The 26,796-nt window shown below is 47.5% G+C and overlaps 1 protein-coding gene across 2 annotated transcripts in view; it reads left to right on the plus strand.

Moving 5' to 3' along the window:
* The first annotated feature begins 615 nt into the window (after nt 1-615).
* Nucleotides 616-26,796, plus strand: part of GFOD1 (Gfo/Idh/MocA-like oxidoreductase domain containing 1) — a 108,994-nt gene continuing 82,813 nt past the window's right edge. The window contains exons 1-2 of one of the 2 annotated variants that reach the window (XM_081143823.1): nt 22,633-22,727; nt 23,124-23,168. Coding sequence is in view for 1 of the 2 variants with exons in the window: in XM_081143822.1 (XP_080999948.1) it covers nt 1,341-1,593 (253 nt within the window). In the remaining variant the exon portion in view is untranslated. Of the gene's footprint in view, nt 1,594-22,632; nt 22,728-23,123; nt 23,169-26,796 lie in introns of those variants that run through there. The other variant, XM_081143822.1, reaches the window with a different exon arrangement.

The raw sequence follows: 26,796 nt of genomic DNA on the forward strand, positions 1-26,796 counted from the left end.
GGCGCACGCCTGGAGCAAGCTTTTTTAGAAGGAGAGAGAACTCTCCAGTCCTCTGGAGCCTCTATTCTAACCCCAGGCCAGTTGCTTACCTGTTGTGTGACCTTGCCCAAGTCACTAAACCTCCCTAGGGCTCAGTTACATCATCGGTTAAAATGGTAAGAGGATTAAATGTCTGGAAAGCTTTCCTAGCTCGGTTCCCCACACGCGGAAAAAGCTCCCGGAACAGAGGCTGTAATTACCCGCTGCTCACACCTCGCTGGGTCCCCTGGCCTCGGGGCCAGGCACCCGCGGCTGTCCTCCCAGGGACCAACAGCACGTTGGAGAGGGCGCGCCCGGCCTTGATATATTTATTAGCTTGCTTGGGGCGGGGTTTGGAAAGAGGCGAGGCGAGGAAGGAGGCGGTGGAGGGGGAAGAAAGGGAAGAAACTGAGGAGCAGGCGGCGAGCGAGGCGGGGCCGGGGAGGAGCGCGCCGGGTCCCTGCGCCCCGCGCTGCGCGCTCCCGGGCCCGCGGCCGCGGCGGGGCGGGGGCGGCGCGCCGCGGCCAATGGCGCGCGGCGCTGCGGCGGGGGCGGTGCAGGAACACCCGGCCGCTGACAGCCAAACTCCCCAACTCCGCCCTCGTCCCCGCGGGATCCCGGAGCCGAGCCGGCCAGGGCCGAGGCCGCCCGAACCGAGCTCCGAGCGAACATGGCAGCAGAATGAGACGGCTGGCGCTGGGTCGTGGCCTCTGTCGTCGCCGCCGCCGCGCTGCAGTTTAAGATCCGCGCCTGGCGCCCTCGGAGCCTCGTGCTTAGCCGGCCTCCTGGTGGCCGCTGAATTATTTCATTCTAGGCGGAGGGCGGGGGAGAAAGGGGACCCCGCAGCCCAGCCGTTCCGGGCTCTGGCAGCGTGTAGAGGCTCGTGCGTGCGACACTCGCCGGCTGCGGAAAAGACGCGGGAGAGAGCCGGTCCCGGGCTGCAGCGGCGCGGGTGCGGTGATGAGCCCACCATGGAGCGGCCTCCGTGGGGCGCACGGAGCCGGCTGGCGCTGCGGCGGGGGTGCTGCCTGAGCCGAGGTTCCGCGGGGCTTCGGCGCCTCGGGCGCCCTGTGGGGGTCTCTGCCTCCGCCTCCGGGGAGGACGGGAGCCCCGCGTGGTGGACACTGCAGCAGTCACTGTGCTGAGGCGCCGGGAGACTTCTGCCTGCAGCTGGGTGCGCTCTCGGCACCCGGGCGTCTTGCCCAGGGCACAGCGGCTGGCGCACCGCGGCGAGCCGGGTGCAGGACTGGCTAGAGGGGTGTGTTCGCGCGTGTTGGACTGGAGAGCAGAGCTAAAGCAGAACCAGGTGGACCTGAGCAGCCATGCTTCCCGGGGTGGGCGTGTTCGGCACCAGCCTCACCGCCCGAGTCATCATCCCACTGCTGAAAGACGAGGGCTTCGCGGTGAAGGCGCTGTGGGGCCGCACGCAGGAGGAAGCGGAGGAGCTGGCCAAGGAGATGAGCGTTCCCTTCTACACGAGTCGCATTGACGAGGTGCTGCTGCATCAGGATGTGGACTTAGTGTGCATCAACCTGCCACCGCCCCTCACCAGGCAGATCGCCGTCAAAACCCTGGGTGAGCGTCCCCTCCCCCACCTCCTCTCCAGCCTCCTCTCCTTGCCTTTCCCGCTGCCATTCGCCTTTCCCTCTCTTCCTCCCAGAAGCTTCCATGGCATGTACACTGACCCGGGGACCCGAGATCCCACATTCCACCCGGAGCGCACTCTTCCCTCGTCCCTGGCCCTCCCTCCTTGTGCGCTTCCCTCCTCCCTTCTGGCTCCACCTGGACGCGCTTCACCACGTGCGCGGCGCGAAGGTTGGAGGAGGCGTGTGTTCCGGGGATGCGGTGAGGCGGGTCAGACGTTGAGGACTGTGGATGGCTGAGCGAGAGAAAACTAAGTGCCCAGCTCTCGGTGTAGTGCCCAAGCGTGTGCGTGCGCGCGTCTCAGAGGCGAGTGCGCGCTCAGGAGCGCCTGCATAAAGGGCTCCGCGCGCGGCTCTGGTTTTCCTGGAGGCTGCAGACCTGCCGTTTAGCAGCCGTGGCGCCCTGCTAGAGTACTGCGTTACTTTCCGCTATGAGTTAGCTTAGTGTGAAATGAGACTTGTGACAATCAGCTCTAATTATCTCGTGTTCGCTGAAATCAAGGCTAGCTGGAGTGGTTGGATGCTCGGGGTTGGGGGGATCTATTGGGACGCCTTCAGGTTTCAGGGAGGTTCCTAGGTTAGTAAAGACTGGTTGGATAAAACCAGAGAGTTTTAACTCTGATTAACTCTATTCGAGTGCAGCAGCCCAGGAATAGTCTTCTGCGCAGATTGTGAGTCACAGATCTTCAATTTTTAGGGCATGGGCGCAGTAGTTCCAGGGGCACAGATGCTTTGTGTGGGAAAAGGCCCAACGCCGCTGCCGGTTTCACTTGGAAGCAAGCAATAGTTCCTCCTGAATTCCCGTCAGGACTAGTTCTCAGGCCTGATGCTGACAAGTGGGCTCACCACCCCTCACCATCAGGTCCCTCCACCTACCTAGGCAGTCTGAGCAGTCTCAGAGTAGGGTACCAGCATGTCTGCCATGCCCAGAGGAAGAACTGCGTGTTTTGCCCATCAGCAATTCTCACGCATACCTAAGACAATCCCAGGAAGATTGCTCGCTCCTTACTCTCCCAAGAAAAACTGTTGGAATTTTATTGGCAAGGAAAGAGACAAAGCAAAGGATGCCACATTAGAGAAAAATACCAAGGGAAGATTTGGGAAGGAACAGGGATGGCACCCAGAAACTAATATAACATATGGGTTGGGTAGAAACTAATAATGGTAATTTATGTACTCTTGGACAGAATGTTTTATTTTTAAAAACAGGTGTGAATTTTGGGTAGGTGAAATGTATATATATTTTAATTTTATCTTCAGAGACTTATGACCAGAATGTAGAACCCTCCCTAAAAAACCATTCTTATCAGGCCATTCTGCTATTGACTCAGACGGGACATCTGATATAATAGGCTGCCCAAGGCTGTCAGTTTTCAGGTTAATTTTATTAAGCTCCTGACCTTTGTTGCCTGGTTTCTTTGACCTTGAATTGAATGTCACTGGATTCTGGCTAATATTTCTTTTCTGTTTCATATAACATATGGGTTGGGTAGTTAACTTACATGTTTACAGTGGATCTGTGCATATTAAGTAGATTATAGCCATCCTATGATATAAATCTATTAGGGCAATTTGTATAAAGAGGGTCCATGTTGAGCCCCATGCCTACTAGAGGGCATATGACTGGTCACATCAGGAAGATCTCTTTTGACATCACTTCTCCCTCTGGGGCAGCATAGGCCTGCAGGTCAGACCCTTAGAGCAACCCTAGAGCATGTCTCCAGGAGAGGCGATTTGGGGAACAAGGATGTTCCTGTTTTCTGACCATCACTGGTACTTTAGTCATGAAAGTATTTGGGGGCACTGGCTTCAAGAGAAGCACAAATTATATATTTCTGGATACCTCTTATTTTCAAAAATTCCTATGATTTTTTTTTTTCCCTTGACAAGACCAATGTGAGGTACCTCTTCAAAACTGAGCATAAGAGCATATGAAATAGACTTAGTTTAATACAACTTAAGGAATAGGGTTTTGTTCATGTCTTCATGGTAGGTCTTGGGCCTTTTTTTTTTTAATTCCTGATTTTGCAGGTAATTTGAAGTCGTCTGTGATTATAGAAAACATGGGGGCATTACATTTAGAGGGGGCTGGAGTTTAATCTCGTTCCAGACTTCATCTTCACTGGAAATTCCCTGGCGGTCACTCTCCTTCGAGTTGTGCGTGTGAGTACACGGCCGGGTGGTCACGGTGAGAGGCTTGACACACGCAACACAGGAAGTGAAAAACCCCAAAAAGTTATTGGGATGGTCTGGCCGTTGGGGGTTTGTAGATGCTAGTGTTTGCCTGGAATTGAAACAAGCTAATCTTGACTAGTTCTGGTGAATTGTCCCGTTTAGCAAAAGTCAGGGTTGTGAGTTGCTTGCCCAGCAATGGTGAGAGATCTGTGGTCCCAGACCCATAGTTGTAACTGTCAAGGAAAGGGGTTGGTCTAGGGACCCTAGAGGAATGAAGTTTGGAATCAATTGAATAACAACATTCTTTACTTTTTAAAAATTTCCTTGAAATCCCTACCTTAGCGAAGTAGGCATTTCTCTGTTGTAGAGCGTTTTCATAATGTATAATTTCTATCCTGTCCAGGGCTGCCTCTTGTTAAGTGCCTACTATGGGCCAGGCAATGTAGTAGGTCCTGTATATAAAAGGTTTCATTTCATGACTAAAATAATCCTCTCAGATAGATCTTAGCTCCATTTTTTCAATGAAAGAACTAAAATACAGAAATACAGAGATTTGAGTCAAACAGCTCAAGTACATACATCTAGAGAGCTGAACCCATCATTCTGCTTCCCCTGTAACTATTTGTTCCTCTCCTGCCCCTGTACTTGCTTCATTGCCTCAGTTTCTTCTCTCAGATAATGGCAGCCCAGGTGAGATTGTTGGAGTCATCCTTTATTCCTGTTTACCGCCCCCCGTCCCTACAACCCCCTACCCCCACCATGGAATCAGTTCCCAAATCCTTGATGCCAAGTCCTTAATCCCTCTTGTCTCGGTTCCCTCTTCTGCATCATTGCTTCTTCTGTAAAAGGAACTAGGTCCTTAACTAGCTTCTGAGTTAGGTTCTAGTCATCTCCTCCCCACCCCTGTCTCTCCACCTTCCACCCTCCTGCCAGAAGTATCTTGAATAAATGTGGACCTGGCCTGGCCAGGTAGCTCAGTTGGTTAGAGTGTCATCCCAGTACGCCAAGGTTGCGGGTTCAATCCTCGGTCAGGGCACATACAAGAATTGTCCAATGAATGCATAAATAAGTGGAACAACAAATTGATGTCTCTCTCTCTCTCTCCTTCCCTCTCTTTCAAAATTAATAAGTAAAAATTAAAAAGGAACTGTGGACCCGATCATGTCACTGCTCCCCCTTTTATTACTTCTGGGAAAAGCCCCAACTTCTTGACATAACAGGCAAGAACTGCTGGTTTTTCTGGAACCCTGTGAACTTATAGCTAAGCCAAAATACTGTACTTCCCTTGAATCGACCCTGTTGGATTACATGTCCATGCCTTTGTCAGGAATATGGTTTCACCTTATGTTGGTGATAGATGCCTGTTCATTCTTCAAGACTCAGCCCAGTGTTACCTGCTCCAGAATTCTCCTCCCTCCTCAGTCCCATCCCCTACTATTCTTCTGTGGTCTCAGCACCATGGGCCCCCATCTTTTCTTGCATTTATTTGAATGCATTGTTTAAATTTTCAATTTTATTTAGTTATTATAAATAGGTTATATATTCACATAATACAAATTTCAGATGCTGTGAAAATATACAGTGAGAAGTATGTGTCCCCCAGTCCCTGTCCTCAACTAGAGGCAGTTTTTATGTCTCCTTTTGAAGGTTTTCAAGGATGCACTGGCAAATATGTGCTTGGGAATTTTAAAATTGTTTTTACACAATTGGTAACATTCCATTATATATACAGATTATATACACACACATATACAAATATATGTAAATAAAAACTCAGAATGTGAAAGTATCCTTGTTTCCATTTTTGGCTGCATAATATTTTATTGTATGGCCGAATCAACGTTTACTTAACCAGTTCCCTGCTACTCAGCATTTAGGTTGTTTCCAGTCTTGTACTTATACAAACATCCTGATGAATAATCTTAATGAAACAAGCGCCAATCCGCTTGTAGGATAAACACGTGAACTGCTGGTCAAAAAGTGTGCTCATTGCATTTAACAAAGACAGTGCTAAATTAAGTGGCAACTGAGATGACACAGCCATCTGTTGATTTCCGTGTGTGCCTCGCTCCTCAAGCCCCCGACTGTCAGCCGCCTCACCTTTGTAGCCAGAGCTGCGTGGCATGCAGGGCCCAGCACTAGTCCCCAGGCAGCGTTTGCGGTCAGTCAAAACATGTCTGTCTCGGTTTGTCCTGCAGCAGGCCACTCCATCTGGACTGCCTCCTTACATTCACTCTTTTCTTAATCAGTTTATTCTCTATACCACAGCTAAACGCATGCATATGTAGGACACAGTGTTATTCCCTGCTCAGACCCTTTCAGTTGCTCCTATGGCACTTGTAACAACCTTCAAGTTCTTTGTTGGACTTACTTGGTCTGAAATGGCTCTGCCTAGTAATATTTCCCACCTTTTCAGCAACTCTACAGTCTCCCAGGCTCGCTACCCTCCAGGTACTTGGTCTTCTTTTTGTTCCTGGAACACGCCAACTGTTTTCCCAGCCCTGGGCCTTTACAGATGGGCTCGTCCCCGCGTCTGGGAGGTTCTCCCTCACTCCTTTGAAGGTTCTCCACATATTCTCACTTTCAAGTTTCAGCTCTAATGTTCTATTGGGAGAGAGGCTCTTCTGCCCTTTCAATCAAAAATCTGCCCTTTCGATCAAAAATCTGTCCCCCTCACCTGTCAGTTATACTTTTGTAATCCTCTTGATCTTGGTGACACTGTCACAGTTTGTGATGATCTCTTGCATTTGTTTTCTTGCTCTCTCATTTGCTCTTTGCCTCCCCAACTAGAACGTAAGTAAGTACTGTGAGGTAGAGCCTTTGCCTGCTTTGCTCACCCGGGAGGCCTTCTCTCCCCTAGACAGAGCTGGGCACTGAGTCAGTCACCTCGTAGGCACTCCATAAATATTTGCTGAATGACAGGTGAATGCCTTTTCATTGAATGAGTGAATGCTTGGGAAGGCAAAAGCTTATAAACAGGATGTGTCAGTCAGTACATAACATTTTTGTCCTGCATGCAATAGCCTGGTGCCTCTCAAACATTAATGTGCAGTCACAGGGCCTGGAGATCTTATCAAAACGCAGATTCCAGGTGGGACCTGAGGTTCTGAATTTCTCTCCGGCTCCCAGGTGATGTGGAGGCTGCAGCAGCCAGACAGAGGTGTGATGGCTCTCTGCCTTTGGGAAAAGAGGAAGTCCTTTGCCATGAGTAATTAACCTGGCAGGGGAACCGTGTTAAAATACCCGTTGCCTTGGTGTGTAATGTGGTAACATCTGTTTTCATGGTCCCTGCCTTGAGTTTTGGAGACAGTAATGCAGATGCTCTTGGGGAAGGCTCTCCATGGGATGGAAGGTTCCTTTGGGAGGGACACTAAGGCTGAGGGTTTCGTGGTGCTTTGATCTGGCTGCACATTGATGTTGCCCCAACTTGTCTGGCATCGTTAGTTGAGGTCCTGGAGCAGTGCGCCCTACTTTACAGTGTCAGTAATTGCTCAAGACTGAGAGGGCCGCTGGAACAGGGGTGAGAGTTGGGAGGAAACCGGATTGAGACAGGGCCCCTCTGGCTATGGTTGCCACACTAGCACAGATACAGCTGCAGATACTGAAATGGTGTATTTGGACTTGAGAGTAACCACTCGGAAATCCCAGCAAACCCAGCATTTCTAGTTCTTCCTTGAAGTCTCTTCTTGAGCTCTTTCTATCTGGAGACAGTGTGGGCAAGGTGATTGTGTTTCTGCCCTCAGCAATGAGTGAAGTGATTTTGGTCTATTGATTTGTGAAGAATTAAGGAAGCCCTGAAGCATTGTGTCAGTGCAAGAAATGACTCTATTTACTGTTAGGAAAAGTCAAGCTTCACCAACCTCATTGCATCTAATTGAAATTAGGTGCAGTTGAACGATAATTTTGTTGATGATATCTGGCTTTGAAAATGTGCAATTGTGCAGAAGTTTAAATTGGAGTGAGAAGAAGCCAAGTGAAGAAGTTGGGCATTTTGATACCTGAAACTGGGGAAGAACCAAAATAAAAAAGTGGAAGTAAATAGCATGTTTTTAGGGTTTCACTAAGAAAGAAATACACAGGCAATTGGTTATGTATTTTGATTTAGGACAATCGTGGCCTGGCAAAGAGAATCCTTGTATAAGGTGTCGTGAATCATAAAACTAACCAACGACAGGAGAGGTTGGCAGGTTACAATGGTGTGACATTGGGAGAGGTAACCAATGTTACACACTTGTAACCTGTGCCTCAGTTTTCCTGAGCCTCAGTTTTCTCATCAATAAAATTGAATTAAAGACCCTATTTATAGGGTTGTTGTGACAATTAAAATGGGTGAGGGTATTTAGAGACCTAGACCATGTCCCCCTTAGTTATCTGCATAGGCTCAGTAAATGTTAGTTTTACTTCTCCCCAATGTGATCAGACTTTAGCCTATTACAACTAGTGCTTTTGAAGATTTTTTTTTTCTTATTTTCAGAAGAGATGAATCCCTTCTGCTAGATTCAGAAAATACAGTTAAGTTTTATTCTTCTTATTTTTTAACCCTCACCCAAGGATATTTTTTCCATTGCTTTTCAGAGAGAGTGGAAGAGAGAGAGAGAGAGGGAGAGAAACATCGCTGTGAGAGAGACACATCAATTGGTTGCCTCCTGCACGAGCCCCAACCAGGTTCAGGATCGAGGCTGCATCCGAGGTACATGCCCTTGGTCAGAATCGAACCTGGGACCCTTTGGTCAGTGGGCAGACACTCTAACCACTGAGCCAAACCAGCTAGGGTGAGTTTTCTTATTTTTAAAAGGGAATGTGCATAAGCCAAGTGTCAGAACCAGTACGTGCTTCATAGATATGTTTTCTAGAAGGTGCTGATGGGTTACCAGGAGCTCGCTGTGTTCCTATGAAGATTTCTTATTACTGTGAAAAGATGCAGGGCTGTCTGGGAGCTCAGGGGCAGGGGTGTAGCTGGGCCTCAGCAGGTACGTGGAAACCATGAACTTGGGGAATGTGACCGCCTTGTGTCTGCTCTTCTTCATGTGTCCACTTCATCATCATTACTCTTCTGAGACCAGCCTTCCCTGAGCCAGGGGCCCATGTGGCGGACAGAACACTGTCCACACACAGCTCCCAAATACAAATGCCTGTTCAAGTATCTGAAAAGTGCTCCCCAATCCCAGCTGTCCCTGTGTGTGCCCGATGCTTTCTCCTGGCTGAGTCTTTTTGGAGGTTATCTCATAATTTAGGGGATTCATCACAAAATGCTACAGTGACCACTCTAATGCAGAGTAGTGGGGTAGAGGGATTAAGAGTGGTCATCCCCAGCTGGGCCACACTCCACAAAGGTGCTGATTATAGGAATACAGACTTGGTTGAAGATTTTACAAACGTAGACATTTCTTGATTATGTAGGTTCTTTATCCACTTTATGAAATACACATTTGGCATTTTGCTGCTTTTGTAATGACCACAGTAAAAAAGTGGAAAGAAAAGAATATATGTGATGATTGAATGATGCCAACCTTTTTTGTCATTGTTTTTATTATTAAATTTAGGATATATATATATCTAAAACATGTGATGAGAAAGTAGAGAAACATGGAGTTTTATGGTTTCTGTTGGTTTTATAAGGCTTTCTGAGTACCTTGTGCCAGCAGAGGACTGCGATTTGTGCTCAAGTATCAGCATAAGGCCTGTAAGGAGTCAGCAACCATGAAAAAGGCAGAGCTCCCTGGAGGAGGAAGGATTTCAGCCTTCAGATGGCCTTTGCACTGGAAACTGCAAGAGCCTGCTATCCTTCCCTGCAAATTTTGGACTTGCCAATTTCCATAATTATACGAGCCAATTCCTTAAAAATTAATGTCTCTCTGTGTGTGCATGTGCGTGTGTGTGTGTGTGTTCTGTTCCTCTGGAGAACCCTGATGAATACAGATTTTGGCTGGATCAAGGCCACCTGGCTAGGCAAGCTGGGTGATGAGACACCTGGCAGATGAGTCATGCAAGTGTAGGGCTGGTAAGACTTGTTGGTGGAGAAGCTGCTCCAGTGAGTTCAGCTGGTGGGTGTGGGCCCCTAGGAGAGCATCTCTGAGTATTGCCCTCTAAGCAGGAAGACCTTGAAGGCAAAAGTTCTTTCTGGTTTACACTCAAGCCAAGGTAAGTCTGGGATGCCTTGGGGTTTAGAATTTTTTTGAGAATTGTTGATGATGACCTATAGAGCATTAAAAATGCAGGAAAAAACCCTTTACATTATAATTATATGAATTAATTTTTAAATTTCCAATTTCCAAATGTAATAGACCTCTGGTATTGAGATGCTCTTTTAGTTAGCACCATACCAGAAACTGAAGCTACAGAGTTTTGAAGCCCCAAATTAAGTTCATTTGCAGCTTTATCATTGCTTTTAAAAAAATAGATTTATTAAGATATACTTTACATATCATCAAATTTATCAAGTGATTCAGTAATTTTTTAGGAAATTTATGTAGTGGTGCAACTATCTATATAGAAAGTTTTAGAGCACTTCCAATGTACCAAAAAGTTTCTTCATGCCTGTTTGCAGCCAATCCCCATTCCTATCCCTAGCCCCAAGCAACTACTGATCTGTTTTCTGTCTCTGCCTTTCCTAGAAATTTTACGTAAATGGAATCATAATATGTAATCTTTTGTGTCTGGAGTCCTTTGCTTAGCATTTTTTTAAAAATATATATCTTTATTGATTTCAGAGAGAGGAAGGAAGAGGGAGAGAGAGATAGAAACATCAATAATGAGGGAGTCATCATTGATCAGCTGCCTCCTGCATGCCTCCCACTGGGGATCAAGCCTGCTACCCGGGCATGTGCCCTGACCCGGAATCGAACCTCGAGCTCCTGGATCCTAGGTCGATGCTCAACCACTGAGCCACGCCCGGCCGGGCCACTTAGCATGTTTTTGATGTTTATCCATGTTGTTTCATGTATCAGAAGTTTATTCCTTTTTTATTGCTGAGTAATATTCCATTGTATGGATATTCCATATTTTGTTTATCCATTTACCATTTGATGGATGTTTGTATTATTTCCAGGTTTTTACTATTATGAATAATGCTGCTAGGGACATTTGCATACAAGTTTTTTTGTAGACCCATATTTTTATTTCTCTTGAATAGAAATCTAGGACTAAAGTTGCTGGGTTATAAGGTATATATATATTTAACTGTTTAAGAAACTGCCAGGCTGTTTTTCAAAGCAGCTGCCCATTTTATATTCCTACCATTTATGTAGGAGAATTCTAATTTCTCTACATTGTGACCAACATGTAGTGTTGTTAGTTTTTTTCTTAGAGCCATTAGTGTGTAGTATCTCATTCTGATTTTGATTTGCATTCCCCTAATGACTAATGATGTCGAGGCACCTTTTCAGGTACTTATTAGTCAGTTGTATATCTTTGGTGAGATGTCTATTCAAATCTCTTGGCCATTTTTAAGTTAGGTTTTTTGTCATCTTCTTATTGAGTTGTAAGAATTGGTTTGTGATTTTGTTCTGTTGTTAAATTAGGGGTAGACGTTTTTGGTTTTAAAATGCTTCCCTTTATTTTTTATTTTGGAATAAGATACAGTTGAAATAATTCCCCAAGCCAAGTGAAATTAGCTTTGCCAGATATTCATTGAAATGGTTCATTATTTAGAAGAGGAGACAACCATGTGAGTGGATGCTCATGATGGGGCTCCAGTGTTGCTCTGGGGCCTGACAATGCACTGACCATTCTTTGAGGGACATTTCGAATTAGAAGGTTATTGGGACATGCTCCAGGATCTTTCAGTCATTTATTTTGCCTGGTGTCTGGAGAGCGTTTCTCTTTTTTAAAATTTATTTTTATTTAATAAAGGCCTTTAAATGCTTGTAGCACTGTATTCGCTGTGGTGGGAAATACCCCACAAAGTAAGATCTGATCTTTGTGCCTGAGAAAAGATACACATTCACAAACACAACAACAATGCAACAAAACACACGATTAACTACGGAATAGATCGTTACACTGCAATGCCAGGAAGTGTTTGCTTAAGACAATTGAGTAACCCAAAAATATCAGTATTGGATTAAGGGTCAACCACCTGGGTAACTGCTCAGTGCCAGTCTACAAAGGTTACTAAAACAAAGCGGAAACCAGAGAAACGGTTTGAACAGAACTCCTGGCATACAAGTGCTGGGCGTGAATGGGAGCCTTGCAGCAGAGCGAGGCCTGAAAGGCTGCCTCTGATAGGTGGTGAGCTCTTGCTAAGTTGTCTTCCAGATGGGCTGGATCCAGTTCACTGCTGAGCTACTGTCTTGCTGAGTGGGGAACTTGAGTCTGAGGTTAGAGATAAAATGTGCCGGACCTGTGAGGAAAGGCTGCATGGGTTCCTGTGGAGGTAGCCCTGCAGGTAATGGTGCTGCCAGAAAGCTGAGGACAGAGGATGCCTGAGAGCCCGAGTGGCCCAGGAGGACATTTTGGAGGCGGTGGGGCTCAGACTGGATCAAGAGGGGGTAGAATTTAATAATTGAGAAAGAAGACGTAGCAGGATCTATAATACAAAATCCTCTTTAGGGAACCACCTGGTTCTGTAGCAACACAGGAAAACTGTGTTTCCTACGGTCGACCACCTAGGACAAAGTTAAAGTGGTTTAAAAATGTCCAAGAGTTGTTGTTTTTTTACTGAGAATTAAAAAAATTATTTTCCAAGCAATCCCTCTCCATCCCCCCACCCCCTTCATCAGCCATAGTTCTACTTGCACCTTTCTCTCCCCTCAGATCCCAGTGGTGACTGTCACAGATAACACAGCTCTGGGGCAGGCAAAGGAGAAAGTTTGCAGGACTGTTGCAAAGAACCCCTCTGACAGGAGCACAAATGGCTTCCTTAAAGGGTGTGAAGAGAGCTGCAAAAATCAAGTTAGCAAGGCACATTGTCAAGACGAAAGCTCCCTGTGCGATGGTTGGGGGCAGGCTATGGTGGAGGGGAGGGTCAGCTGAGGAGAGGCTGAGCTGGCCTTGCTCAGTTCCTGGTTTTGTTTGTGCCGGATGGTGGTAGAAACTCATGTCCTTTTGTTATATGGTTGAGTCCCTAATGGTCCAAGGGTCAATGCTGGATGAAAGACTCTCCTTGGACAAGGACACGTAGTGCATGACATGTAGACATGCTTGTCAATAGGAGGAGGTGACAGCTTGTGGAGATGGCGAGGCTGCTCCTGAGTACTGTGCTGTCCTGGGAGATGAAAGGCCACAGTGGTGGGATAAACAGCTATTTCTTGCCTTACTAGGTGAGTAAGTGCACTGGCTAGGCTTCTAAAAGCTCCCAGCCAAGACACTGTGTATCTTTATTGCTCTATTTCAAAAGGAAAAGTTCCCTTTTGAACTTGGTGTCACCCTGCAGAAAATAAAGCGAGGCATTTTTTTCATCGGTGGAAACGTTGACCAGTTTTAAGAGGCTGCCCCATCACACTGTCTGGGGTTGAATCCTGGCTTTGCCATGTTCTGTGTGGCTGTGGGTTCTCTGCTTAACTCTTCTGAGCCTTGTTTCTTCATCTTTAAAAGAGAGATAATTAAAATACCTAGCTCAGAAGGCTGTTGACTTAGACAGGATTTGTTTAAAGTGAGTGCTCAACGAACATGAGAGTCCTGCTTAATCAGAATTTATTATGGTGAGCAGCTACTATCCATCCATTCATTCTTCCCTTGAGCAAATATTTATGGAGAACCAGCTATATGCCAGGCACCCTGTAGATCTGTGCTTGACACTAGCCATTAGCCATACGTGGCTCTTTAAATTTGCATGAACTAAAACAAAATAAAATAAAGAATCCAGTTTCTCAGTTGCTCTAGTCACATTTCAAGTGCCCAAAGGCACTAATCTTAAGGCTGGAGACTCAGCAGTGAGCATAGTGGTTATTTTTATGCTTAATCTGAACATGGACTTTTGAGAATTTCAAACTTGTGGGTATGTTTTGTTTTGTTTTCTCCCAGGTATAGGATGATAGGGCATCTACCCAGTGGGTTACTGGCGTGTCATAAGTAATTAGTACAGGTTTAATGAGGGGTGATCATTACTTTATTATTAACAAGAAGATGTGCTGTGGGAAGTTTCCTAAAATCCCCATTAAATGTTGGGAATAAATGACACCCCTGCCCACCTTGGGGTCATCACAGGTACTTCAGGTGGCAGATGGCACGGATGAGGCTGAGTGATCAGGTCAGGAATGCAGCCTTGGCCCCTAGGAGACGTTTCCTCAGCCCTCTCAGCAAAGCTGGGAAGCTTTCCTTCCTTTTGTCTAAAGCACAGAGAAGCAAAGGGGAGCAGCGGTGGGAGGGGACTAGATGCAGGCCTTTGAATCCCTTGAGAACCCAGAGAACACTCACCAGCCAGTTCCTGAGGGCAGACCGCCTTCATAGGAGGGTCGCCTTTTGCCCCTCGGCCAACACTGTGTGACCCTGGGGAAGGAGGTTTCCTACTGAATTCCTCCTCTCTCCACTCCCCCTGTCCTTCCCTTTTTCCAAGGGGAAAGGCTCAACAAATAGGTAATTACTATTTCCTAATCACCATTGCTCCCCCGCTTCAAGTCCATTCACTGTACGAAAGCAATATCCATTTGTGGGAGCCTTCCTTAGGGAACTGGGACTGAAGTTCCAGCTGTGGGAGCTTGGAGAGAGAGGCAAGGGTATGTTTGTGAGGGTGTGTCATACACAGCCGAGTGTGTCTCTTGACTTATGTCAAAGCCAAAGGAAGGATCTTAGATTACTTGTTATTTAAGTTTGTCATTGGTCTCTTGGCATTAGGGTCATCTTCTTAGAAACCTCTGTGCCATGAGAGCCACGCAGAGGAAGAAGGAATTCGCAGGCTGAAGTGAAAAAGAAGAGGGGTGAGGCAGAGGTCCAAGTAAACCACTAGCTGGTGCACCCGTGGTAGCCACAGGGGCAGAATAGGGGAAGCCAGGGGCCAGGGACATGGGTGCCAGTTGTTGGACTGCATGCCTGCTGACTAGAACTTCTCGATGGATCTAGAACAGACATGTTATCTGATCGCTGTGACCACCTTTTGAGAGACCCACCTGCTCTTACAAAAACAGTCCCCTTTGGTCTTTTGCCCTGGACCTGTGTTGTTCTGGACTGGTTCTGATCTCAGCTGTGGCTGAATGTAACACGTGTACAATAAATCATCGGTTCTGTCTTAGCTGAAGGAAAAAAATGTGTCATTGGTAGGTCCTCTCCTCTACATGAAAATGCATATTCAAAAGCGGGTGGTGGGAAATGAGATTCTTTCCCCAGCGCCGTCTCTTCCCCTTTTCCAGGAGAGCTAGGGCGCCAGGGGGGAGCACAGCCAGGTGTGAGCACTAACGGGGAGAAATGCCTCCTGGTTCTGTTTGTCTGAACTTCTGCGCCTTCCAGCACCACCCACGTGGGACATTTGTTTGTGTCATACAATAACGCTCTCAGAGAGTCCCGGGGGACAGGTTTAGGGCCCGTGGGGACAGAGCCCGTCTGACTTGATATGCGCAGCCGTTCGCATCTAGGGCACAGAGGCAGCCTGGCTTTCCCGGGAGGCCCGGGGACAGCACAATGCTGCGTTTGTCTGTGGAACTGACACTGAGACGGAGCTACTTGCGCTTACCCAAGTGCGGTGGGCTGCGGTCCACAGCCTGCGTGCCCCGGGGATTCCCCGGGGGGACGTGCAGCGAGCAGCTGACACTTGCTTTTCTCCTTTGCAGGCCCCACGACCCCACTGATAGCTGCGCTCATCCCTTCCAGGGCTGGGGAGCCAGTGGGATTGCATGGGCCACAGTCTCCAATGGGCGTCCCTGCTGGGTATTTGTCAGTTTTCAACTAGTCCATTTATATTCATCATCCATTTACTGAGTGCTTAGAATGTGTGTGGCAATATTCTAGGTCATGGGAGGTGAGAAGAGGTCAAAGATGTATAAAATCTGGCATCTGCTCTGAAAGACCTTGTAACCTATCCAGAGCCTACCCGTCACTTTGGAAATGAGCAGAACTAACATTTTACAACTACTTACTGTGTGCCAGGTCGAGGCAGGCGTGTTGTGTCATCTCATTCCCACCTTGCAACCAACCTTCAAGGTGGGCATTTAGCATGTCATCTTACAACTGAGAGATTTAACTGTGGGGAGGTTAAATATCACATATCATTGATTCTAAGACATTTTTTCACACTCTATAATCTAAAATAGCACTATGTCTTGCAGTCAATGTCATGTCATAGTTTAATTGGTAGAGACTTTTCTTTCTTAGTAGTTAGTAAAATAATCATAGGTCTTTGCAGTGGTGTCTTCGATTCTGCAAAATCAGGTTTTTTGTCAGGGTCACCCAGCCGAAAAGAAGTGGAATCAGAATTTGACATAGGTTTGCCTGACTAAAGCTGTGTGTTTGCCCCCACAACATGCTGCAGAATCCATGGCCCAGGTTGGCTCTCCTTAATAACTGTGTAGAGGCCGTGTGATTTTCACAGATGATGTATGAAAAGGGGGAAATGGCAGAACTGGAGCCACATCTAATTCCGTAACCGAAGGGCCAATAGCACAGGGAACTGCACGTGTCAAACTGGATGTTGAAAGATTGAGAAAGTGTTACTTAATTTTCTTCCCATCTCTGTGGATTATAACTTTTTAAAAAATCCTCACCTGAGGATGTTTATTGATTTGAGAGCGAGGAAGGGAATGAAAGAGAGAGAAACATCCATCCGTTGCCTCTGGTATTTCCCCAATGGGGGTCAAACCTGCAACCTAGGTATGTGCCCTGACGGGGAATCGGACCTACAACCTTTTGGTGTACAGGATGACACTCCAACCAACTGAGCCACCCGGCCAGGGCTAACTTATTTTTTAAAGGCAAACTGGTACGGTTAAGATAAAAACGAGAGTAATGCTGCATTCCTTCATTTGTTTTGGTGTTCTCTGGGCTGACTGCAGTGTTTGTACCTGCAGGGATCTGTTAAGGATGTGACAGTGGCCTCTTTATTGTCCTGGAAACCATGATAGGAGACAGGCCAGCTCCCTCCCCTGATGACTGAATTCTGGGAAGTCCCCAAGTGCAGGCCTGTGTGTGTTTATCATAGTCACAATGTGCTATGGTCAACACTCCCAGGTATGAGGCAAGGTCTGTTGAATTCCACGGCTGACCTGGATTCAGAAAGCAGTGCCCAGGACTAGAGACTGCCACCAGGGTTTGCACACCCTGGGCTTGATCTACACAGCCCCCATGTGCTTAAACTAATCTTGTCCCACAACAGGCCTTGACTAAGTCATCTTCCTGAGCTGCCAAGCAGCTGATGTGAAAAACAGAGAAGTAGAAGGTTAATGATTGGGCATCTCATGGAAGGGTATGTGACTAGAGGAAAGAGAATGCTCCTGGTGATCAGAACATTAAAACAGGCCCTGGAGGGACCTGTCCCTAATGCCCAAGGGAAACCGAGTCTCAGAGGAGTTGAGTGGCTTTTTGGTGTTCATACAGCTGATCCGTGAGAGCTAAGTCTGGACTGGACTCTGGACTCTAGAGAGTATTCCTTTTTCCTGTCTCAGCTATTTAATCACTCGGGGCCTGTGTTTCTCCAACAGTGAGGAAAATGGAGAGGTTGGCTTCTGGGAAGCTCTCCTATGGAAATAACCCCAAACAATAACTGTGAAAATACCTGTGTAAACAAGAGTGTCAGTGAAACCTTATTTATATTTCTGAAGTACTAGAAACAAACACAAATGGTCCACAATAGGGAGATGGTTAGGGAAACACGATAAATACAGTTGATTAAATACTAAATAGCCATCAAAATTATGTATAGGAAGACTGTAGCAACATAGGGATTTTTAAATGATATAATTACAGGTAAAGAAAAATGATAAGAAATATTTGTACATTATGGTAGCCTTGTTTAAAACACATGCCCAGAAAACTAAAATCTAATAGGTAAAATACTAATTACAGTTATTATGGGGTTGTGGGATTTGGATCTTTTTCTTCTCTACATTTTCAATTTTTAAAAATATTACCTTAATGGGGAAAAAATGTATTTTTCAAAAGAAAGAGACAGTAACGTGGGGGAAAGGGTTAGGTTGGGGTGACTCTCCAGTTCTTACATTCTGTGATGCTTGAATCTCGCACAGTGGTCCCCAGGCACGTGCAGACGTTTCTGGAAAAGCAGAAGTTAGCCCAGCACTGGAAAAGGCGTCCTCCAGAAAGTGGAAGTGGGTGGATGAAGGTCCAGGAGCTGTGCTGTTGTTCAGGGGGATAATTGGATGTGACTCAGAATTTGGGGCCAAGCTGTAGGCTTTCGGTTGTAGGGTAATTTATTTGTAATGCTAACCCTGGGTAGCCAGAACCCAACCGCTGCTGGAAAGGGCTGACAAGGTCCCATCCTTCCCCCTGCCTCCTGAACTTGCTCGGGGAGGGGGGGGAGAGAAGCTCTTGTTGGCTCCAGCCTTCCAAAGAAACAAGGTGCATCTGCAGCATTTCCAGTGTTCATTTCCCCTTTTCTTTGCAGGGACTTTTCTTTTTAGCCAGACCTGTGCTGGTGCAGATGGTGGGTGGCCTCAGAAGCCTTGTTCTGAGAAAGTTCATTACCGTCTGCTGGAATTGCTTTCTGGGCTGTGGGGATGGTGATATGGGGCCGCCATAGGGTGCTGGCCTGGGAGCCTGGACAGGCAGTTCTTGTCCTGACACCACAACTAATTAGCTGTGTGGCCTTAGGCAAGTGACCTCACCTCTCTAGACTTTTGCGTCCTTACCCGTAAAACGCAGGCGCCAGAGTGGGTTTATGAGTCCCTGCCAGTTCTCACCTTGTCTGTCTACTCCAGTAACTCACTTTATTTTTTTATACTTTTAATTTAAACAACAGAAAATTATTTTCTCACAGTTCTGCAGCTAGGAGTCTAAGGTCAAGGCGTTGGCAGATTTGGATTCTTCTGAGGCCTCTCTCCTTGGCTTGCGGATGGACATCTTTTCCCTGTGATCTCACGTGGTCCTTTCTCTGCGTATGTACACCCTTGGTCTCTCTCCAGTAACTCACTTTAAAAGCTTGGCACTGACTGGGCAAAATAATTTGGTTTGGTAAATATTTTTAAATGCTCTTTTAATACCATTGCTGTCAACTGGATGATCAGCCTTGTTTTTTGTATTTTTAAAAATCTGTTGCACAAACACACACAGCTCTCCTTTATAGCACGAAGCAGTCTTTCCTTTACCTTCAAGGGAGGCGATGCATCCGTTCTGGGGACAAAGTGGCACGGATGATGTGGCTTAGTGGAAAGCTTCTTGCCGACAGAGTGTGTGTGTGTGCGAGCGCGCGTGTGTGTGAATGTGTGTTTATGGGTGGGTGTGCCTGCCTACATGTGTTGTGCCCTTGATGCTATGGGCTTTTTCCCCTTTAATGTCACTGTTGAGAATACATCCATATGGGTAGCTGCTACTACCAGCTGTCAAGCTAGGAATTCAATGGTACTTGCTGTAATTCCTGGGCGTGAATTTATCAGCATGGTGGGCATTGGGGGTTAGCTTTTTCCTTAGGTGCCCGATTAAGCAGATGGTGCTCCTGCACTGAGGAAAGATGTAGTTTTGCCCAAGAAGAACTACTGCACTGTCAGCAGAAGATCAAAGGGATATTCAGTCCATGCCACTCTAGGCCAGAAATTGTTGTGGGGACAGTTTACAGGAGACCAGAGGGAGGGAGACCGTAGAGAACATCACCCTGTCACACTTGAGTCACTGGCTGGGTGCAGCCAATTTATGTGCCAGTGTCTGCCCAAGACAGACCCCTCTGCACGTCGTCACCCTTCCTAAAAGGTAGAGCATGCGATGTGAACACACTGCGGGTGGGAATCTGTTGTTATTGATCATTCCCCTGGCAGAGGAGGGAGTGGACCTCACAGGTTGGCATGAAGACAAAACCCAGAGATGGTCTTGAAAATAATTGTTTACTTCCCCCATCTCTTCTCCCTGCTATCTCCTAACTCAGATGGAAAACCCACTAAGAAGGCACAATAATATCATCTGTACCTTCCACAGAGTTACATGAGCAGAGACTCAGGGACCAACAGAGAGTGAAGAGACCAATCCAGGCAGTATCTGTGTCGATGGGGGACATTTTTGGGTCTCCATAGACCTGGCTGTCCCCTGTCTTTCCCACACTAATTTACACCCGGTTTCAGTGTTTGGCGGTCATTCTAAATGGAAAGGGTTCCTGAGATCCAGTCTAAACTCAGGGGTTCTTTGTGTTCGAGTCCTGTAGGTTCTTTACAGAAGAGACACTTGGTGTGAGGACAGTGTCCTGCATCAGATGGGTGTTGGATGACCCAGGTTTCATTTTACATCTGCTGATAGTGCATGTGGATCTTTTTCTCTCTCCTTGGCATTTTTAGGGAGATGGGAAGCCTTGGTGGCGTCCTGTTCTTGATGCTAACTTTAGTGGCCTGACAGTCTCTTAATGTCGCCGACCCTAATTCCTCTTTAAAAACGAGGGGTTCATTTACATGGTTCAGCTCGACTGCACATCAGGAACCCCAGGAAGGTTTCGAACGTGCTGATGGGAAGGCTGCACCCCAGGGCAATTACAGAGGACTCTCTGAGGGTAGGAACGAGGCATTGGTATTTTAAAAAGCTCTTCAAGGTTAAGGAGCTTTCTTTAAAAGAGTGCTTCTCAAACTTTAATGTGGTCTGACTCACCTGAACATCTTGTTAAAATGCAGACTCGGAGTCCATAGGTCTGGGTAGGGCCCCAGATGCTGCATTTCTGACAAGTTTCCAGGGGTGCTGATGCTGCTGGTTCACAGGCCAAGCTCTGAGTAACAAGGTTTAGAATCAAAATAGGAGCTGTGGTAAAAGGAAGAATAATTATGTTTGCAAAAATGTCGCACAAGCACTGTACTACGGAAATGAGCACAAAAGCTGCAGGAGGTATTTTGGCAGAGTAAATCAGGGGTTGCTGCCCAGAGGAGGCAGCCTTGGAGAGACCCTTGAACAATGAGGAGGCTTTCTTTGGGTACAATCTAATTGTGTATTAGTCAGGGAAACTTCTGGTTCTCCAGAGAAACACAACCAATAGGATGTGTGTGTGTATATAGATATTAATTTTAAGAAATTGGTTTATGCCATTGTGAACACTGGTAATTCTGAGATTTGCAGGGCAGGAGAGCAGGCTGGAGACCCAGGGAAGGGCCGCTGTTGCAGTTCAAGTCTGAAGGCAGTCTGTTAACAGAATTCCCTCTTCTTTAGGGAGGATCACTCTTTTTCTATTAAGATCTTCAACTGATTGGATGAGGCCCACCCTCGATTATGGAGAATAATCTGCTTTACTCAGGAGTCCACCGATTTAAATGTAAAAAAAAATGCTTTCATGGAAACATCTAGGATATCATTTGACCAAATATCGGGGTGCCATGGCCTAGACGAGTTGACACATAAAATTAACCATTGCAACGAGGGAAGTGGTTTTCCAGTTTCTTTTGGCCTGTGTGAGCTATAGCACTATAGCTGGAAAGGATAAGCTGTGGGCCAACGGAGCAAGGATGACTTCTGGGCTCTTCTTAATCTTCACCGGGGATGTTCCGACAAGTCTTTGTTCTGCTGTAAAGGTAGAAGGTCCAGACAACACAAGCCACAGAGTTGTGTGAGCTTAGCTGTGGGTCTTTCTGCCAGCCCCTCCTCTGCCCCTGCCCGTGTGGGCACTGGAGCCGACAAGTGTCTGGAGCCTTCCAGTTGCCTGGCTCTGTGCCCGGGGAAGTGGATTAACAGGGCAGAACACACAGGGAAAATCAGGTCTGGAGGAAAAGCCGTGTGCCGTGCTGTGCAGCAGCCACTCTGCCTCACTCCCTCATGACCTGAGTCATCCCGAAAAGGGGAAGATGAGTGGGGGGCAAAAGCACCCAAATATCTGTAGACAAGGAGCTTGCTGCAGTGCAGGGGGTCTAACTATCTGACTCTGAGCCACAGGAAGAAATGCATTGTACATCGTGGCCCAGTAGATATAGAAATGTACAGATATAGATAACATATAGGTGTGTGTGTGTATAAATAAAATTGCATAAAATTGAAACAGTTTTATGACCTGAAACTTTTATTTCATCGGCACATGATGCACTATGGTAGTTTCTCTTCTGTCTCATTAAGAAGAAAAGCTGGTCCTGTCCCTCTGAACTGATTTCACACAATGCTTAATAGACAGGTAACTGCAGTAAAAATGAGACCCAAATCCTGGTAGAGAGGAAAGAACTTGGAGGGTCTTGGGATCTGGAGCAGCTCGTCCAGCTGAACTTACTGTGGTGGTGGAAACGTTCTGTTCTGCATCGTCCAACGTGGGAGCTGCTGGCCCCACGTGGCCTTTGAGCACGTGAGATGTGGCTAGTGCTGGTGAACACCTGAGCTTTATTCCAGTTTAATTCATTTAAATTTAAATAGCCATGTGTGGCCAATGAGGAGCTGAATTTTAAATTGTGTTCTGTTTTCATTAATTTAAATGTAAGTAGCTGCATGTGGCTAGTGGCTCCTTTGGTTAACAGCATAGACCCGGGGCACTGCCCTTCTGCCTCTAACTGCATGGCAGTGAGCCCCCACCCTCACCATACCCCCAGGTCTCCAGTGCAGCCTCTGTAATTGGGAGGCTGGACGCCCCTCCTCCACCTTTCTGGGTCCTGGCGGTTGGGAAAACCAGGCTTAATGCTTACCTGGGGCATATAGTTAATTAAGTGCCCTGGGCGGTGTGACAGATACGGTGCTTTGCATTTTTAAATGATCCTTAGGAAACCTTTCCCCCTTCTTCCCTTTCAGTGGCTTAATTGCTCACCTGTGTGACTTGACAGTTGAAAAGAGAGATGCTTTCTGCTTAATGAAATCTTAGCAGCCCATCTTCAGGGACGTGCTGAGCTCCTTGGACGGCATTTGCAACCTGAACGTGAGGTGCTTTGCTTTCATCAGTGGTTTTCTTCTTGAGTAAAAGAAACCTCTCTCTAGGCAGGTGTCATGACCAAAAGGAAGGTGACAGTGCGAATTTGGGTGCATAGGTTACCATCGGGGTGGGTTTGTTTTGTTTTTATTGTTTGTGGTTTGCAAAGCTAGTGAGTATGTTTGAGGTTTGGAGGACAGACTTTGTTTAAATTCTAGGAGTTGGAATTGGGAAAGACCCATTATTTCACCGACCTCAAGGCCCTGATGGAAAAATTAAGGGGCCCAGTAAAGGATGGGGTGGTGGTGGGGTGATTTCTTTCTCACGCGTCAGAAAGTTCAGGTAATCAGAGTCAGCCTTGACTGAGGGGCTTTGGCAGGGTATGTAACTCAGCTTATTTTGCTTTTCAGAAAATGATTTCTTCTCCCAGGCCCTCACCGTTGAGCAGACTGAAGGTGAGCTGGGTAGGAAGCCCTCTGATTTGTGCTGAGTGGGGAAGTGACCTGAGGTGTTCTGCCAATTCATTTTGGCTCTGATGGGAGGGGTAAGAAGGACAGAAATTCTGGGAAGAGACCTAATTCATGACATTCAGAAACCGGGAGCAAGATCACCAGCTCCCATTGGAATTAAATGGCTCCAGGCTGCTAGGAGAATTTATCTTGTTCACTTTTGGTTTTCTCTGTGACTAGATAATGAGGGGAGTTTAAAAATGTAGCAATGACAGCGTTCAAGGTGAGCTATGTCAGCTCCCCTGCACATAAAGGCAACCCCCTTTGTTAAAGTGCAATATGAGTCATGCACCAGGCATCTCACTAATTCTTACCACCACACTCGGAGGAAGTGATTAGCTTCATTTACAGATGGAGAAACCGAGAGGTTAAGGTACTCGCCTAGTGTCACACAGCTAGCTACTGGCAGCGTCAGAACCTGAACCTGCCATTCGGACCATTAAACTGCTGTGTTGCTTCTCAACTTCAGGCCTGACGAGCAGACGGTGGCCTGCGGTGCCCCGAGGTTTTGTGACTCACTACACCATCCTCGGTACCCGTAGATGGTACGTGAGGCACACGTTGGCATCCTCAGTACCCATTACTCCCAGAGGTGGGATGCGGGTCCTCTGCTTGCTGGCTTTCTTGGTGGAGGTCATGTGATTTCTGGGAAGAGCTGAGGCTGGAGTGAGGTGGAATGATGGAGAAGGAGCCTCCTTGTCTGAAGTCAGAGGGAGGAATTCACGGTGAGGGAGAGGGTGTACCCCATACAGACCATCTAAAGGGAAAACCCAGCAGCACTCCATTTGCAGATTCAGCTGATGGGAAACAGCTGCCAAGGGGGAATGGCAACGTGAGGGCAGAGTGGTACCGGCTGCTTGGAGGGTGGAGGCGGGAGCGCTGTGGATGGGAAAACAAGGGGGAAGGCTGCTGGGGCTCATTAGCCACCTGAGGGATCACAGCTGTCGCCGCTGACTCAGGAGACCCAGGGTGGCAAAGGTCTGTGCGAAGCTGAGTGGGGAGGGCAGAGGCCCTCGGCAAGCCCGGGGCTGAGGGCTGCCCATGGTGACCACGAGAGCAGCGCTGTTGGAGGGCCCACCGCGAACAAGCCAGGGCTGTAAAGGGGACTCCAAACATGATGAGCTGGAATTCCTGCTTCCAAAGGCTCAGTTAGGAGATCAAAGTGGAAATTATATAAAAACAAACAGAACAAAGACTGTCAGAGTCACAGTGTGAACGTGCTGTTGGCCTCTCACACAGCTCTGCTGTGCAGCCCTGGACCTCAGGCATGGCCAGCTAAGGTGACCTCTGTGCCCCAGGGCATTTGTGATTTGTGTGCCACTGATGCCCTTCATGGGCGTCGTTGGTGCCCGTCACCGAGAGAGGTGGGAAATGAAAACTAAGGCAGATTCTGGTGCCAGCCAGAGGATTGATCCAACTCCTGTTTTTTTTCTGCTTTCAAAACTCCCCATCCAACACCACTAATCGGTGGCCCCTGGGAGGCCCACTGGGATCCTGAAGTTGGGCTCAGCGGTGATTCAGCAGATGTTTATTTTGAGTCTGTTAGAAGCAGAGTGACTTGGGGTCCCTGACCTCAAGGAGTTACAGTTCCTTGGGGAGATGCTGTGATAGAGTGACTGGGCTTTGCTAGCCTGGGATAACTGCCATGGGGCCTCGGGAGGGGACAGGTATGCAGGCACAGAGGGGGCCTTTACAGAAACAGTGATGTTTCAGCGGAGCTTTAGCGGGAGAGCTTTCCTGGCAAGGAAGCAGAGCCAATGGGTAGCAGTAGGATGGGGCATGCTGTGCTTAGGGAAGGGAAGGGCCCGGGTGCTGAGTTCAGGCTCTTGTTGGAATGATTGGTTGGGAATGAAGTGGGAGGCACAGAACAGCAAGGGGCTTTACCACCACCCCAAGGAGCAGAATGTTCTCCTCTGGGCAGCGAGGAGCGACCCGACCAGCCGTGTGTTTAGAAGACCCCTTGGGGGGCAGTGCAGAAGGGCCTGGATGTGGTGGGCACCAAGCAGGGAGGCCAGCGGAGGTGGTAGGACTCACTGTGGCCCCTGAGCAGAATGTGATGTAATAAACACAGGCAATGGAAAAGTGGGCATGCGGATGGCAGCACTGGGAAGGTGAGGGAGAGGAGAGGAGAGGCTGAAGCAGGAATGAGCTTCCTTCCAGTGGGGACCGCTGTGTGTCACTGTGGACAAGAAATAGTCACCGGAGTGGTTCTGATGATCTAGAACTGCTGACACACTCTCCAAAACAATGCCAACCATTAATTTTGCTCACCAACCTGGAGCTTGATGAGGCTCAGCTGGTACAGTCAGATGGTGGCTGGGCCTGGTATTTTCTCGAAGGTTCCTCACACATCTGTCTGGTAACTGGGTTGGGAAGACGAGATCCACTGGAGGCTGGAACAGCTGGGGCTCTTCGGCTCCCACCACCTTCTCTCTCATCTCTTCACAAGGGATTTTAAGGGTAGCTGGACTTTTCACACAGTGTCTGGAGGTTCCCAGAGTGAGTGTCCCCAAACAAACCTGCAGCTACTGCTGTGTGGTTTTTTTGTAACTGAGACTCTGAAGTTGTGCAGTCACTCCACCTCATTTTATTTTATGCATCGATGTGATTATCAAGGCCCCCGGGCTCAGGGAGAGGGGAATATATCATACCTCTTGATGAGAGGAACATCAAGGAATTGGCGGATATGTTTCCAACCTTCCCCCCCCCCCCCCAAGTATATAATTAAACTTACTGCGGCATTGTTTTAGAGGAAATAAAATAGTGGACTGGATCCTTGTTTGCTGCAGAAGGAAGTGGAGAGAGGACCTCTCAATTAGAGGTTTAGGCGTATTCTTCAGATACGAGGGTGACTGCCAGAGTCCTTTGTTATATGAACTTGATTTTCCCCTTCAAAGGAGCATATTATCTGGACTCCATGTCAGAGTTCAGAGTGAACAGAACCTGTGGGACATCGCTGACAATGGTGGCACCAGGATGGGACTGTCCTGGGGCCCTGAGGGAGGCAAAACAGACCAGCCAGTTCTTCAGAGAGTTGAGCGTAGAGTGGAGTGGAAGAGTGTTTCAGAATTGGTTTTGTAACTGGTGAGGACGTGTTCAGGTCTGTTAACTTGGTACCAGGCGTGCGCTTCAGTGTGGGGGCAGGGCACTGATAGAGGAGAGCTATAGAAATCGAGACAACAGCAGTCAGTATGGCAGTGACGAAGACCAGAGCTAAGGCCATCATTTCTCAGCATTGCTTAGTGCCCAGAAGCGTTAAAATATAACAACAATAATACAAAATGTAATAGTAAAAGTCTCCTCTTGATTTGTGTCTTAGTTTCCTGGGCTGCTGTAACAAAGTACCACAAAGTGGGTGGCTTAAAAAACAGAAATCTGTTGTCTCACAGTCCAAGTGGCTGTTTTGTCCAAGATCAAGGTGTCCCTCTGAGGCTGTGAGGAGCATCTGTGCTCTCTCCTGCTCTGGTTGTTGCTGGCCGTCTTGGTGCCCTTTGGCTTGTAGATGCATCACTCAGATCTCTGTCTTCATCCCCTCATGACCTTCTCCCTGTGCATATGTCTGTCTCCAGATTTC

Source organism: Miniopterus schreibersii (assembly GCF_964146895.1).
Source record: "Miniopterus schreibersii genome assembly, chromosome: 8".
NCBI lineage: Eukaryota > Metazoa > Chordata > Mammalia > Chiroptera > Miniopteridae > Miniopterus > Miniopterus schreibersii.